At 42.3% G+C, this 15,584-nt stretch overlaps 1 protein-coding gene across 1 annotated transcript in view; it reads right to left on the bottom strand.

Annotated features, from left to right (window-relative positions):
- Positions 1-529: 529 nt before the first annotated feature.
- The window catches only part of RIGI (RNA sensor RIG-I), a 59,936-nt gene continuing 44,881 nt past the window's right edge, over positions 530-15,584 (bottom strand). The window contains exons 13-18 of the mRNA XM_061631982.1: positions 11,257-11,405; positions 10,119-10,209; positions 7,345-7,515; positions 3,515-3,666; positions 2,959-3,105; positions 530-1,412 (exon numbers count right to left, since the gene is read on the bottom strand). Coding sequence (XP_061487966.1) covers positions 1,113-1,412; positions 2,959-3,105; positions 3,515-3,666; positions 7,345-7,515; positions 10,119-10,209; positions 11,257-11,405 — 1,010 coding nt within the window. The 3' untranslated portion in view covers positions 530-1,112. The remainder of the gene's footprint in view (positions 1,413-2,958; positions 3,106-3,514; positions 3,667-7,344; positions 7,516-10,118; positions 10,210-11,256; positions 11,406-15,584) is intronic.

Here is a 15,584-nt window from a genome sequence, read left to right as displayed (position 1 = left end):
TAGTACTATTTCAGATTGAGACTTCCTGTCATGACATCTATCAATATGTTTGTATTCTGTCAATCTACATTCAAAGAGAAGACCTTGACAAACAGTGAATTACGGTTTTGGTGAATAACATATTGAATAAAACTCATATTATCTCTGCTAGAAAGGGAACATATTCACAAGAAGCTGATAATTCCTAGAGCAATAATTGTGCCCACAGTTTAATAGGTTTAACGTTGTTTTAATTTGGTTTTTATTTAGTATTTCTCTTATCTGAAAGACTTAATAAAACACATCTTGTGGCACAATAGCTTAAGTATTGAATTTGGAACATGGAGACAGAAATCCTTGTTCAGTTTTTGAATGTTAGTAAACAACTTTGGGCAAAAATATTCTTCTAATCTAACCCACTTTACGGACTAGTTACAAGAACAAAGGGTATAGCCTCATTTAAGCCATCCTGTAATTATTGGAAGAACAAAATCCAGATATAACCACAAAATTATCTTCATGCCAGCCTCTCAGGAACAGCCAGAAACCGTCAAGATTCAAGTAAACATTTAATGTTGCCAAATCACACAAAGGGAGCCGTACACCACAATTGCAGACATGTGTATAGGGGAGAGCGATAGTCCAGGGAGTCTTAAAAAAGGAAATTTTCTTCAGTTTCCTTCCTGCTACTTGCTAAATTGTGCTTATGTGCATTTTTATGGGCAGGAGGTCCATAGCTTGGATTCTCAAAGGGGCACATGACCCCAAAGAGGTTAAGAACCACTGCTATAGTCTGTTTCAATAACTTTACACTAATTTTTATGTGTGTCAAGTACCATGAGGTTCAAATCAACCTACCAAGTTGTGGGGTATTTTAAAAAATGGTTTTGCAGAAGGGTGTCTGAGCAAGCAATGCCAACTAATGAACTCCTAAGAGTACTAAAAGTCCAGCATATGTCAAAACAAACAAACAGAAATTGCAATAACTGAAATACAGAATTTAATGTCATTAATATCAAAATATACTCAGTTTTAACCTTCCTCTATATAATGCAGCACTTACAAGAAAATACCAGGATGCCTTTGTTCATTCAGGACAAAAGTCAAACAAGTACGTTGGCCAGTTTTGCATCTCAATCAGACATTTCTTCAATATCAAATTCTTTCATTGCAAAATCAACATCTTTCCATTTCCGGAAACAAGACTGCTTCCCCTTGACAATATCCTCCACTGAAAAGCTCTTGATTTTGATGATGGGCAGATCCTCAAATACCCTGTACTTCACTGTGATTCCCCAGTCATGGTGGCATGTGGCCACACTGCAGTACATCTTGCATTTTTTCTCAAAATAGTCATAGCGAGCTGGTCGCTTATGAGGCTCTGTTATATACCGTTTCCTAAAGCCTTCATCTATAACAGTGTGGTGGGATTTCTAGAAGAAATACAGTAAAGTTACATCAATGTTGCCCACACAGGTTTGCACATGCATATTAATCACTTTCTGTGAAAAGCGGCAATACTTTTAATAGGCGTGCAAAAAAATGTTTTGGGTACTTTTATGTAATTTGCCTCAGCTCAAGGGTAGAGAACCTTTTTCAGCCTGAGGAAGTCCACATTCCCTCCTGGGCATGGCCAAAAGGCAAAAAGTAGGCACAGCAACAAATGCAAATATTACCTTTGTACAGTAGGCTAGCTTCTACGCACACTCACACATCCCTTTCTATCCTCCATCCAGGCAAGCATTGGCCATTATTAGAGTTCAAGGACATCTTCTAATCAGGCAGAAACACCTTATTTTATTTTATTTATTTATTTATTTATTTTATTTCATTTTTAAACCACCCATAGCGAATAGCTCTCTGGGCGGTGTACAAAAGATTAAAAGTACAGAAATACAAAATATCACAATAAACTGAAACAAAGAGATTTAAAATTGTAACATTAAACGCTTTAAAATGCCTGGGAGCATAGCCAGGTCTTAACCTGGCGCCGAAAAGATAGAAGCGTCGGCGCCAGGCGTATTTCTTCGGGGAGGCTATTGGTGTGCAGCCTGTGGACAGTTCTGAGGGCCAAGTACAGAGCACTGGAGGACCTCATGTAGCCCTTGGGCTTGTGGTATTCCACTCCTGGCTTAGCTGTTTGTGGCAAAGGTTCATTCTGAAGGCTTCAAACATACATGTTTTGTACACACACAAAAAAATGAAAATATGTGACTTGGCTTTATACACATTTAATATGAGTGTTGTTCCCAGTAATCCAATCCATCATGAACTGCCACAGTGTTTAAATGCAACCAACCATTTATCAAGTGGGAAGCACCACATGAGACTGTAACCAGCTGGTAAGCTAGTCACTGAACTGGCCCTCATGGTGAATCATACTCCATTTCCCCATCTGATCATAAATCCACAGAAGCAACAGGGTATTAAAACTCCCTCACCACGCGGCAGGATAATATAGATGAGCTATTAGTCAATAAATGGAATCTATGGGTTGTAGTCACCTAAGTCCTACTCAGAGTAGACCCAATGAAATTAATGACCCTAAGTTAGTCACACCTATTAACTTCAGTGGGTCTATTCTGAGTAGGACTAGCATGGGATACCACCCTATATAAAAAAAAGCCTGCTTTTCTCAGTAGATTGTCCTCAGGGATCCAGGGAAAAATTACATTAATCATAATTTATTCAGTGCACTAAATTTCACCTGCATTGCTCTAGAATGGGTGGCCAACATGGTGTCCCCCGGATGTTGCTAAACTACAGTTACCATCCTGACCGCTGGCCATGGCTGATGGGGTATAACAGTCCCAAACAGTGGGCAGCAGGTTAGGAAAGTCTGCTCTAGAATTTGCATATTTTGAGTGGAAAAATACAAATTACACTAATTCACGATTACCACCCTCAACTGTAAATGACAAAATTGGTCAAACGCACTGTATGCAGCATAACTATCTGAATGCTCCACTGTAAATTTACCTCAATCACCCGGATGTGCTCCGTATCGCAGACGTACGCTTTGCACTTCCCACACAACAATCTTCGTTTGCCGGTCTGCAGCTTTGGTTGAGGTTTGTTTCTTTTGGAATCTTGTATTTTCTTCTGCATTGTCTGCAACTCACTTATCTAAGGGAAAAGAGTGATTAGAATAAGGGGGGAAAGATAGCGACTTCTCAGAGAACTAGAATACTTGCAGATGCTGCTTATTGTGGCCCGGAACAGCCCTGGCTCAGTAGCAGAGCATCTACTTGGCATGCAGAGTTCCAGGTTCTATCTCCAGCATCTCCGGGTAGGGCTGAAATCCTGGAGAGCTGCTGCCGGTCAGGGTGGGCAGTACACAGCTAGAGGGACCAATGCTTGGACTAGTTATAAGGACGCTCACTGTGTTCTTATGACAGCCAAATTTAAGCAAGGATGAGTCAACAGAAAATCAGGAACAAGCACCCTAGTCTGCCCTGGAATGTGCTGCTCTCACCTCTGAGCTCCAGAACTCCTTTCATAGGCCAAAGAGAAGGATAAAAAGAAATGGAGTCACCTTTTGTGCGAAGGTCTTCTCATCCCACTTCTGCACATGCTCAATGGCTTTGTTCATCATCTCCTCCTTTAGCATGTTATTTCTCTCATTCTCCTCCTGTTCGTTTTTGCTAGTCACAAGGATGCACTTGCTGTCTTTGGCTCTTCCACGACCTGGAGGGGGCACAAAATAGCTTTAAGCCACAGAGCTAGGAAAGGTAGAAGTAAGCAATCAACTCCCACTTCTGGCTCTCATTTGAATGAGGGACAAGCAGGGGCATAAAAAAAATGCAAGCGAGCGAGTTTGGGCAAATCAATTAGACTGTGACCTTTCTCAGAGCCTACATTTCTACTCCTCATTCCTATTTCTGAATGCATAATGAGACCCAGTATAGCACAGCGGTTGGAGTGTTGGCCTAGTGCCCGGAGATGGGTTCGAACCACCATTCACTGAGCCAGTCACCTTCTCTCAACCTAACCTACCTCACAGGCTTCTTGTGATGATAAAACCTGAAGGGAAGAACCATGTACGCCACTTTGAGTTTCTTAGAGGAAAAGTGGGATATATAATAATAATAATAAACTTTATTTCTACCCCGCCCTTTTTCCAATAGGACTCAGAGCGGCTTACAACTAAAAACAACACCATTAAAACATACAGAGTATATTATTAAAAAAGAATTAAACTATAAGAAAAATTAAAACCATAAAATATAGGTTAAAAACAGCGGACAATTTAAAATAATAAAATCATATAATGTAAGCACCAAACCTATGACACTTAATCCTGGTCGTTCTCTATCCCAAATGCCCGTTGAAATAAAACAGTCTTTACTTGTTGCCGGAAAGATGGCAAGGAGGGAGCTGATCGCACCTCACTCGGAAGGGAGTTCCACAGCCTAGGGGCAGCCACCGAAAAGGCCCTATCTCGTGTCCGCGTCATATGTGCTTGCGAAGGTGTGGGGAACACAAGAAGGGCCTCACCTGAAGATCTCAAATCCCAGACAGGTTCATGTAGGGAGATACGATCTGTCAAATAGTCTGGACCTGAGCCGTATAGGGCTTTGTAGGTCAAAACCAGCACTTTGAATTGTGACCGGAAACAAATTGGCAGCCAGTGGAGCTGTTGTAACAGGGGACTTGTATGGTCCCTGTAACCAGCCCCGGTTAGCACTCTGGCTGCAGTTCTTTGTACCAATTTAAGTTTCTGAACAGTCTTCAAAGGCATAAATGTAATTATAATTTATAATTATATTATAAATGTAATAATAATAATAATAAATAATAATAATAAAAACAGAACCATAGCATACATTATATAATAGTGAACTGAAATAGTCTAAACTACCTCATTCTAGTGAATGCACAGGATTGAGGGTTCACACAAGTTCCCTTTTAATCTTGTGGCCCTGCAAAATGCTGTGCTAACCTAAGTGCACACTGTCTCTGAAAGTTGGCAACATCCACAGGGGCAGATCAAAAGAGGAAAATCCCACCAAAGATTCTCTTAGGATTAGGAATACCAGCAAAATAATGGGACTTTCACAGTGGAATAATTAACAATGTCTATTTCATACACACTTCTTAGCTACATAGGAAACATACACTCCTAGCTCTAGTGAGCAAACAAATTCTCCAGGTAAAGCAATATAACAAGAGTATGTCAAGCTGTTACATAAAGCCTGTTCTGTTAAACATTTGTTAGCATTATTCAAGCTTTAAAGCATACTGTTATATAATGGTATAGTCATGTAGTCCAGACATCCTGTAAAATCGAAGGATCCAAAGCTGGAAAAAAATGAATAAAGCTCACCAACTAAGTCCCAAGGCAAAGCAATCCTTGAACTTTCCAGCAGCACTTGTCAGATGTGAGACCATGTCCAAAGGACTGGTAAATTAGGTGTCTTAACAAACGTTTTATAGGATAAATGAAGAACAAATTACATGACATAGTACCCTGGGAAGTTCTCACACTTATCAGTCAGGCCATCTCTAAATTCACACAGATATGCAGATACACAGCATTACAGGTATCAGTGAGCAAGAAAAACCATAAAAGGAACTGGAGCAGGAAAAGCCATATATGGGCTGTCAGCCTTATCTTGTTTATATTATATACCTGGGAGCTTGGCCAAATTTTGAGAACTCCAGCTCCCATCAGCCCTAGCGCCAGCATTGCTAATGGCTAGGGATGCTGTAAGTTGAAGTCCAGCACCATCTGGAGGACTGACGTAACTCTGCTGTGTTACTTTGTTTAAGCACATAATAAATATTAAGAAAAATGACAACTGTGGTAGGGCTCCATAAACTAAGGGTGTGCACAGGCCCTTGGATTGGGGCAATCCACTCCGGATCCATCCCCAAAGCAATTCAGGGGCAGGGCTAAAGATTTTGTAAACCCATTTTTAACACATGGACAGGAGGAGGAAAAGGGAAGCAAGAGATGCTGCATCTCCCCCCTGCTCCAGACTGAGAGCAGATGAGCTCGATCCTGCAAGATGCTTCTGTGATGCCCCTGTTATATTTGTACTGTATTTATGGCAAGTGTGGGTTTTGTAGTGTAAATATGGTAAGTAGAGAGAATTGGGAGGGGGGAATACATGTGATGGAATGTTGTGGAATTAGCTGAGCATCTGGGTGGTTGAAGGTATATATGTGAGAATGACGGTGTGGAGAGAATTTGGTTCTGGGGGTTTTGAGTCAAAGAGGGTGAGGGGTGTATCTGTATTAGGCGGTTAGTGAGGCAGGTTTTTAGGACTAAGGTATTTATATAAGAGAAGTTATAACATGTTGGAAACCATTTAAATGTAACCACACAGATATCTACTGAACCTAAAGTAATCTTTATTCCCTGTGTTAACTAATAAATTCCTTTGGCTTAAAAACACACCTGATTCTTGGCTGGATATATACAGAAGGGAAGGGTAGGCAGAGCAGAAACCAAAGCTGGAAACAGTACGTATAGTGACAGCAGTGAACGGATAGCGTATCAGCAGCAGGTATCCAAAGGCAACCCAGGGCTGTAGTCTTTAACGTCAGAAAGATACAGGGGGGTTGTGGCCTTAATCAACTTAAGACAATAGCAAGCTGTTAAAGAAGGAGACTAAGGCTCAGACTCAGGGCAGCATTGCTTTACCGTGTGTCAGGCAGCGATGCCTAGTAGTGGGATTGAGAGAGATCCGTGCCGGGACCAGACCGGGAGTGGTGGTCTGAGAGCTTTGTGTTCATGAGCAGCTTCCCTGCTTGTTGCTTGCGAAGGAGTAGCAACTGGCACCACACAGGATGGAATCCTTTTGCTTACCAGCTGGTAAGTTGAAGGATTCCATCCTGTGCAGTGCTGTGCAGTGCAGTAAGGAGAGGCCTGGCAGGAATGAGGAGAGATCAGGGCAGGAAAGGCATTCACCCACCCCCACCTCCCATGAAGACACAGGCACCTGAGTGGCCCCTCCTTTTCACTGTTCCTCCTTCTTTCTGGCCAAGCCTGCCTTTTCTTCCGACGCTGCACCCACGACAGTCCTGGATTGCTCCGGGCTGCCCAACGTGACCCGCAGCCATCCGGGACTGTCTCAACTCGACCACAATGCCCGGATTTCCCTGAATCAGCCCAATTTGGTTCGAGACTCAGTCGAATGCAGTAGATAGCCCTGCCGTAAACTCGTTTTCATTCAGTGAAGAAAGCATTAGGTATAAGCAGAATGCCCATTTCCAGACTCACATAACCTACTACAAATTGCACAACCGCACATTTGGCAGCATAACATAAGCTTACTCCAGGCTGTTAACAGCATGATTTATGGGCATTACAACTGAACACCTGCACCATGTTCTCAGGGAAGAGGCTTGCCAACCTACCCCTGACTTGTATCATTTTGATGACATTGCCCGTATATTCATACAGCAGGACAAGGTTGCACTGAGCAATATCAATCCCTTCATCGGCAACTGACGTCGCTATAAGCATCTTGCTGTCCCCATTGGTTTTGAAGGAGTCTAAGACACCCTTTTGATTTGGGAGCATCATACCTAAGAAAGAAAGAAAAATGAGTTGACCCAGAAAAATTTGCTTATCAATAGAATAAAAACTATTAAAGCAGGCATTTTCCCTAACAAAGGCATTACTGTTCACTCTGGGTATATTGCAGGAACACTGAAAAAAAGCACAGAACAAGACAGTGGAAGCATCTAACTGGTTGAGAATCTCAGGTCCATTTTTAATTTTATTTATTGATGCATTTGTATCCCACCTTCTCTCCAAGGAGCTCAAGGTGACATATGTGGTTTCCTTCTCCCCATTTCATTGTCACAACAACCCTGTGAGCTAGGTTAGGCTGAAAGACAGTGACAGTGAAAGACAGGTCACCCAATGAGCTTTATGACTGAGTGGGGATTTGAATCCAGGCTTCCCAGGTCTTAGTCCAACAGGCTAACCACACTGGCTCTTCCATTGTGCAGACACTCTCAAGCATATATTTGCAGCTAGAAATGCAAGATTTTAGCCACTAAAACTGCAAATATATACTTATCTGCGCAGTGGAGCCAGGACATGTGATGGGGGTGGGGCTTGTGTATGCATTCTCCCAAACACACTCATGGCTCATAAGAGCTGAAATTCTATTTTCAAAAGAATGGATGCAAGTTAAACATATGCATGCAGTCTGTTTTTCAGTTTATTCTTGGTGAATCTTAGATGGGATTTTTAGCAGGTTGGTGGACTGTTGGAGCAGTGGGTCACGGGAAACAAAATTTTTAAGTCATAAGTAAGAGCTAGAAAATACAAAACAAAATCTCAACCACTGGAAAATGCTGTCTGTTTTCAGACCAATATAATCCAGCCAATATAATTTACACATTTTCAAACATTTTACAATCACACCTATGAGGTTCCTTAAAAGTTAGGCTTGAGATATCATGATTATGAATACACTAGGGGCTCCCAAACTGTGGTCCATGGACCACCAGTGGTCCACAAGCTTCATTTGGGGGTTCCATGGCATGTCCATATTAAATATACTGATTTTGAATTGTATTTTATTACTTATATTGTATTTTATTGTATTACAATTTTAATTCTATGGAATGCAAATTGAAATACAAGATAAGAAATAAAAGAATTAAGAAGAATACAAGTACAATAATAAATAATAATAAATACAATTTTATTTTTAGGCCGCCTATCTGGCCGAATGAACGGCCACTCTAGGCGGCGTACATAATTAAAAATACAACATATAATACAGTTTTAACATATAAAACAATTATAATCCACCAACCTACATCTATACACTGTAAACTAAAATTATCTAGGAGACTTGTATGCCCGCTGAAACAAACAAGTCACCAATATCTAGCAGAGTGCATTACAATTGCTACAACAGGCAGAAAAATCATCCAACAAGTGCTTATCAATGGTTCCTTCTCAAACTGGAAGAAGGTAACAAGCGGGGTACCACAGGGCTCAGGGCTCTTCAACATTTTTATTAATGACTTAGATGAGGTGCAGGTAATGCTTATCAAATTTGCAGATGATACAAAACTGAGAGGAATAGCTAATTCCCTGGAAGACAAACAACATTCAAAGGGATCTTGATAGGCTGGAGCATTGGGCTGAAAACAACAGAATGAAATTTAACAGGGATATGTGCAAAGTTCTACACTTAGGAAACAGAAACCAAGTGCACAGTTATAAAATGGGGGATATTTGGCTCAGCAATACTACATGCGAGAAGGATCTTGGGATTGTTGTTGATCACAAGCTGAATACGAGTCATCAGTGTGATGTGGCTGCAAAAAAGGCAAATGCTATTTTAGGCTGCATTAATAGAAGTATAGTTTCCAAATTGCATGAAGAACTAGTTCCACTCTATTCGGCACTGGTAAGGCCTCACCTTGAGTACTGTGCCCAGTTCTGGACATCGCACTTTAAGAAGGATGCAGACAAACTGGAACAGGTTCAAAGGAGGGCAACAAAGATGATCAAGGGACTGGAAACAAAGCCCTTTGAGGACAGACTGAAATAACTGGGCATGTTTGGCCTTGAGAAGAGAAGACTGAGGGGCAATATGATAGCCCTCTTCAAGTTCTTGAAAGGTTGCCACACAAAGGAGGGCCAGGATCTCTTCTTGATCATCTCACAGTGCAGGACATGGAATAATGGGCTCAAGTTAGAGGAAGCCAGATTTCAGCTGAATATCAGGAAATAATTCCTGTTAGAGTGGTACAACAATGGAACCAATGGCCTAGGGAGTTGGTGGGCTCTCCGACACTGCAGGTATTCAAGAGGCAGCTGGACAGGCACCTGTCGGGTATGTTTTAATTTGGATTCCCGCACGAGCAGCGGGTTGGACTTGATGGCCTTATAGGCCCCTTCCAACTCTACTATTCTATGATTCTAAGCAGTAAGTCAAGACTATCAGCAATTTTCAAGTGGTCCATGAGAAGAAAAAGTTTGAGTACCACTAGCATATACCCTTAGAACCTCTCTTGACAGAAATCATGTAAAGTAGTTCAATTTGTATAACTGTTAAAAGCAGTGCACATTTGTTGCCCTGCAAATTCTAGACAGTATGATGTTCATAATTAACACCCCCTCTTCTACATTCCCTCACCTGTTTTCTACACTCCCTCACCTGTTTTCTGATTTCTTTTGCCACGGCCCATCAGTACATCTGGCTTTAGGTGTCGAAGGCGGGGGCTTTCCTCTATCCAGTTCTTCAGTGCCTGCAAAATTCATTTGGCCTCAGAATTTTTTGACAACAGAGCTCCGAGTTTCATCCTACTCTTTTCACCACATGCCGAACGCTTGGGGATCTGGGGTGGTTAGCATGCTTGGTTTCAAACTTTGCCCAAGATTTATTTCAGCTAAATTCTGCCCAAGATCTGAATCTACGGACTTTGGGCCACACTCCCCATATAACTGCTCAGAGATGCTCAATGACTTTGGGCAAGCATTCTGCAAGAAACTGCAGCATTCCTCCCTAGTCACTAACCAGTCAACCATCTTAACAAATGAAGAGCACTGAATACACATTACAGGAAATCTATTATGGGACTAAAATGAAGATATGCTTTGAAACATAGATCTTCCAGATGGCTTGAGGACACCGTATAATAACCCAATGTTTTTGACACTCAGGCTGCATCACGCTAAACCATAGTTTAGTGTGATGTGCACAAGCAGGAATGAGCCTGGATGAGTTCTTCCCCCTCCTCTCCTGTAGCATAGATAGGAGTAAGAGTTTGGAAGCTTTTGCTTCAACTTTTGGCTAACCACAGTTTGCTGTGTCATCCAAACCAACAAACATGTTAACTACTGTTAGTTTCAAATAACCTTCTTTCAAACCATAGTTACTGAAGCCTGTTTATTTAACCATAGAAATGACATAGAAAGCTGTGCTTAATCAGAACTGGAAGTTTCCAAACGGCTCATCCCATCCACAGAAGAGGGGGAAGCTCATCTACACAAGGCTCGCTATGACTCCTTCATGTCACATTAAACTAGTGTGCCATGTGAATGTGGTCAGTGTCATACTTTCAATTGAGAAATGCAGATACTTAATCCATAACTATATTGGTCGGTTAAAACTGGGGAGGACAACTATTTTATTTTAGAACTGTATGTTTTATGTTGAATTTTTAAATTATTTTTTTGTATAGATAAATTATTTTTGTAAGTTATTGGCTAAGAAGCCAATATTATCTATTTACATTTTAACTCAAACAGAACAGAAGCCACACACACAAGACTATTAAGAGATATTCTCTTACAGCTACCAGCGCTCTCGTCTTAACAAATAGAATAGTGCGGGTTTGTGGGTTGATGCGGTATTCTTCTTCCAGTATAAAAGTGACGTCTTCCAATTTGGGATTTTCATTGTATTCATCTTGAGAAACTGCATTCAGCTCTGGCAATTTAGCTGAGAGGGAAAAAGTTTTATCTATACGTGTATGTGTATATATTGTATGAGAGAAAGATCATCCCACACCTCCAAGCTAGAATCTAGCACTACGCATGAACATTATGACCTCAATGTCATCAGTTTATTGCAGGCAACCAAATACAGGTTTTAGCCAGATAAAACACTAATATACAGAGGCAGTATCTAAAACCTTTAACAGTGGTATCTAAAACTGTAACAAAAGTTATAACACATATAACAACATTTAAAACTAAAACTCAGATCTCAAGGCAAGTTTGACCATTACAGATCTATCTGGGCTGGTCAACAAATATTTGATCTTCTCTATATCACTAGAGGAGGAGGAAATTGCCACTAGAAATTTCTCTAAGTATTTCTTCCTTAATGTCTCATACAGTTTACAGTGTAACATATAGTGGATGGTGTCCTCTACCTTATGGCCACCGCAAATACAGATGTGCTGATCTCTAGGGATTCTCTTGTATCTTCCTTCAAGGAAGTTGGTTTTCACTGTCTGACAGCGCAAGGCGGTAAACGCCTTGCAGAGAAAAGGCGGATTTAATTCAGACAGATATTTCTCTTCCTCATGATGCTCTTTAATAAGGGGAAAGGTAATGGAGAATCTAGATAAACTAATAGCATCCATATCCTTCTTTGCAAAGAAATCTTGAAGATGCCTTTTGATATTACATTGGCTGGACAGAATTCCTGCAGCATTAAGTGACTCTAGAATAGATCAAGGCCATATTTCCGTAGCAATAATTTGCCGTTAGCTAGCCAAGTATTTTGAATAGGTAAATGTAGCTGCTCTGTTATACACAATTTGACCAGTTCATTTGAAGAGTAATTCAATTTTATAAGGTGATAAAAAATGGCCCTAAGAATAAAAAATACAATTGGCATTGCGCCCACTTCTGCTCGAAGATAGGCTGCAGGCGTTCCTGGTGGAAGACCCAATAAAATACGTATAAAACTGTTTGGGACAGATTCCAGTTGATCTGGTTCGGGAATACCCCCGAATTCTGCCCTGTATAGCATCTGTGGGATAACTTTGGCAATATAAACTCTTAAGGCTGGTATAACAGGCTCCCACCCATGACTTTTGCAAATTACAACACAGACTGCATTGAGCTTTGAGCTTTTAACTTATTGGCCTGCCAGTGATTATTTCATGACCCATTATATGCAAAGCAGACCCCCAGATAATTAAATCTGTAGGCCTGTTCTAATAGATGACCATCTAGAAACCATTTGTGTTTAGCTGGACGTTTGCCCAAAACCCTAACTCTGGTCTTGGCATAGATGTCCCCAAACATTTTCAGTAGTCTCCTCATACTAAACTGGGTCTGGGACAAAAGGACCATGTCGTCAGCATATAACAAAATATTTAATTTCCGTGAACCGAGAGCTACAGGAAAGTTAGATGAGACGTTTGGTCTTACCGTGAAATTGGTCTTCTCTGTGCATGTCAAAGGATGATATCAGGTGGGTAGCTAGCTCCACCTAGTGGTTGAAGGCAAAAGAACACTGTTGAAGTTTTTTTCGAAGGTCCATTCCTGGTCTGTGTCTGTTCCTGCCTCAGTTTTCAATGACAAGCCCATAAACGAGTAAGACAGGATAGCAACACTGACAGAGACAATACAACAGTACTCATACACTCTCTGCCAAAGGCCTACTAGTGCTTATAATGGTAGCCCAGCCCCCCCTAGGGAGCGGCCCTGATATCATCTTTTGACATGCACAGAGAAGACCGATTTCACAGTAAGACCAAATGTCTCTTCTCCTGTGCATGTAAAAGATGATATCAGGTGGGACATACCAAAGCTGACCCATGTAGGGTGGGAAAATCACTGGGCTGCCATTACTATTGGTCTGAGAGGACATGCTGTAGCACTCTCCTCCCAAAGGCTGCCTCAGCCGATGCATATGCATCTATTTTGTAATGCTTAATGAAGTTATTGGGCATGGCCCATGTGACTGCCCTACAAATCTCTATTAGAGGGGCGTTGTGAGAAAAGGCCGCTGATGTGGCCACCGCTCTAGTGGAGTGAGCCGGGATAGTCTTAGAGAGGCATATGCCGAAGAAATGCATGCCTTAATCCACCTGGCTAGTGTAGAAGTGGATACCCTATTCCCTAGAGATGCTGGGTGAAAGGAGACAAATAAATTATCTGTTTTCCGAATTGCCTTTGTCTTGGAAATATAAACTTTAAGGGCTCTCCTCACATCCAGAGAGTGCCAGGCCTTCTCTGAAGGATGGACAGGATTAGGACAGAAGGATGGCAATACTAGCTCCTGTTGGCAATGGAAGGCAGAAAGTACTTTGGGACGAAAGGAAGGGACTGTGCGTAGGACTATCTTTATGAAACACACAGAAATTTTTATGGACAGATAGGGCATTCAGCTCAGACACTCTACGGGCCAAAGTAATGGCCACAAGAAACAATATCTTAAAGGATAGCAGATGGAGAGAAACTTGACTCAAAGGTTCAAATGGAGGTCTTTGAAGGCCTATGAACACTTTGTGCAGATCCCATGTTGGGTAGCGATGAACAGTAGGTGGTGCTGTTATCGTTGCTCCCCTGAGGAAACGTTTGATGAAAGGATGAGATCCAAGCGGATTGTCTGGAGATCTGGAGAGTATTGACAATAAGGCTGAAACCTGGCGCCTCAGGGTGTTAGGTCTGAGAACCAATGATAAGCCATCTTGTAGGAAAGATAAAATCTCGTTGACTCCTGCTTTCTAAGGAAGAACTCCTTTCTTCCATGACCAGGATAAGAAGGCCTTCATATATTCTGATTGTGGATGGGCGTCTAGAAGCCATCATGGTTTCCAGTACTTGTGGGGAGATGCCTTTCTTTAAGAGTCGCTTCCGTTCAAATTCCATACATGAAGTGCCAACCACTCTGGGTCTGGATGAAGAAGCTGCCCTTGAGAGAGCAGGTCCTCAGTGGAATTTTCCATGGGGGTTCCACCGACAGTTCGAGGAGATCTGGAAACCAAGGTCTCCTTGGCCACCTGGGAGCAACTAGTAGAACTGCTGTCCTCTCAACATGAAGTTTTTTGATCACCCTGGGAATAATTGGAAGTGGAGGGAAGGCATACAGCCTGCCTGGAGGCCACTGGGATGTTAAGGCATCTATCCCCTCCGCGTCTGGCGTTGCATGCCTGGAGAAGAACCTCTTCACCTGTCGATTGCGGCTGGTGGCAAACAGGTCCACTTGAATTTGGCTGAAATGTGCCACTATTTGATGAAATACCTCTGGGTGAAGCATCCAGTCTCCCTGATTCATTTTCTCTTGACTGAGCCAGTCTGCTTGGCTGTTGTCCTCCCCCTTGAGATATTCTGTCGCTATAGAGTTCACATTCCTCTCCGCCCAGTGGAAGAGGAGAAAGGCTCCCCTCTGGAGAAGGTGGGAGTGTGTGCTCCCTTGACGGTTTAAATAAGATTTGGCCATCACGTTGTCTGTTCTGATGAGCACTGCTCCTAACCGTCTGCCCTCCGCGAAGTGTCTGAGGGCCAGACAGATTGCTCGAAGCTCAAGAAGATTGATCGGCAGTATGGATTCCTGTGAAGACCATGTGCCCTGAATCACCTGACTGTCGCAGATGGCTCCCCACCCTGATAGGCTGGCATCTGATGTGATCAGGGTCTGAGGGGGATCCTGGAATAGAACGCCTCTTAACAGGTTGGGTTCATGAGTCCACCAGAACAGCGACTGCCAAACCCGTGGTGATAGAGCTACTCTGTGGTGGTGTCTGGATGCTATGTCGCTTTGGAAGGGAAGGAGCTCCCACTGAAGTGTGTGGGAATGATGACGTGCCCATGGTGTAGTTTGGAATGTGGAAACCATCAAACCTAGAAGCATTGCTAATTCCATTAGATCTGCTGAGTTGGAGGATAGGATACCCAATACTGATTTGCAAATCTTGTTGACTCTTTCTTGGGACAACGTTAAGAGGCCCTTCTGTGAGTCTATCATCACTCCCAGATGTATTATGCACTGAGACGGAAACAGATGACTCTTGGATTCATGGATCAGGAAGTCGTGGTCCTTTAGACAGGCCAAGGTGACATGGAGGTCCTCCCAGGCCTTGTGCAATGATGGGGAGCAGATCAGAAAGTCGGCCAAGTAAGGGAAGAGATGAGTTCCCAGTGTCCTGAGATGTGCCAC

The sequence above is a fragment of the Rhineura floridana genome, chromosome 1, assembly GCF_030035675.1.
Source record: "Rhineura floridana isolate rRhiFlo1 chromosome 1, rRhiFlo1.hap2, whole genome shotgun sequence".
Taxonomy (NCBI): domain Eukaryota; kingdom Metazoa; phylum Chordata; class Lepidosauria; order Squamata; family Rhineuridae; genus Rhineura; species Rhineura floridana.
Note: the sequence above shows the minus strand (reverse complement) of the source record. Positions and strands in the feature narration are given on the sequence as shown.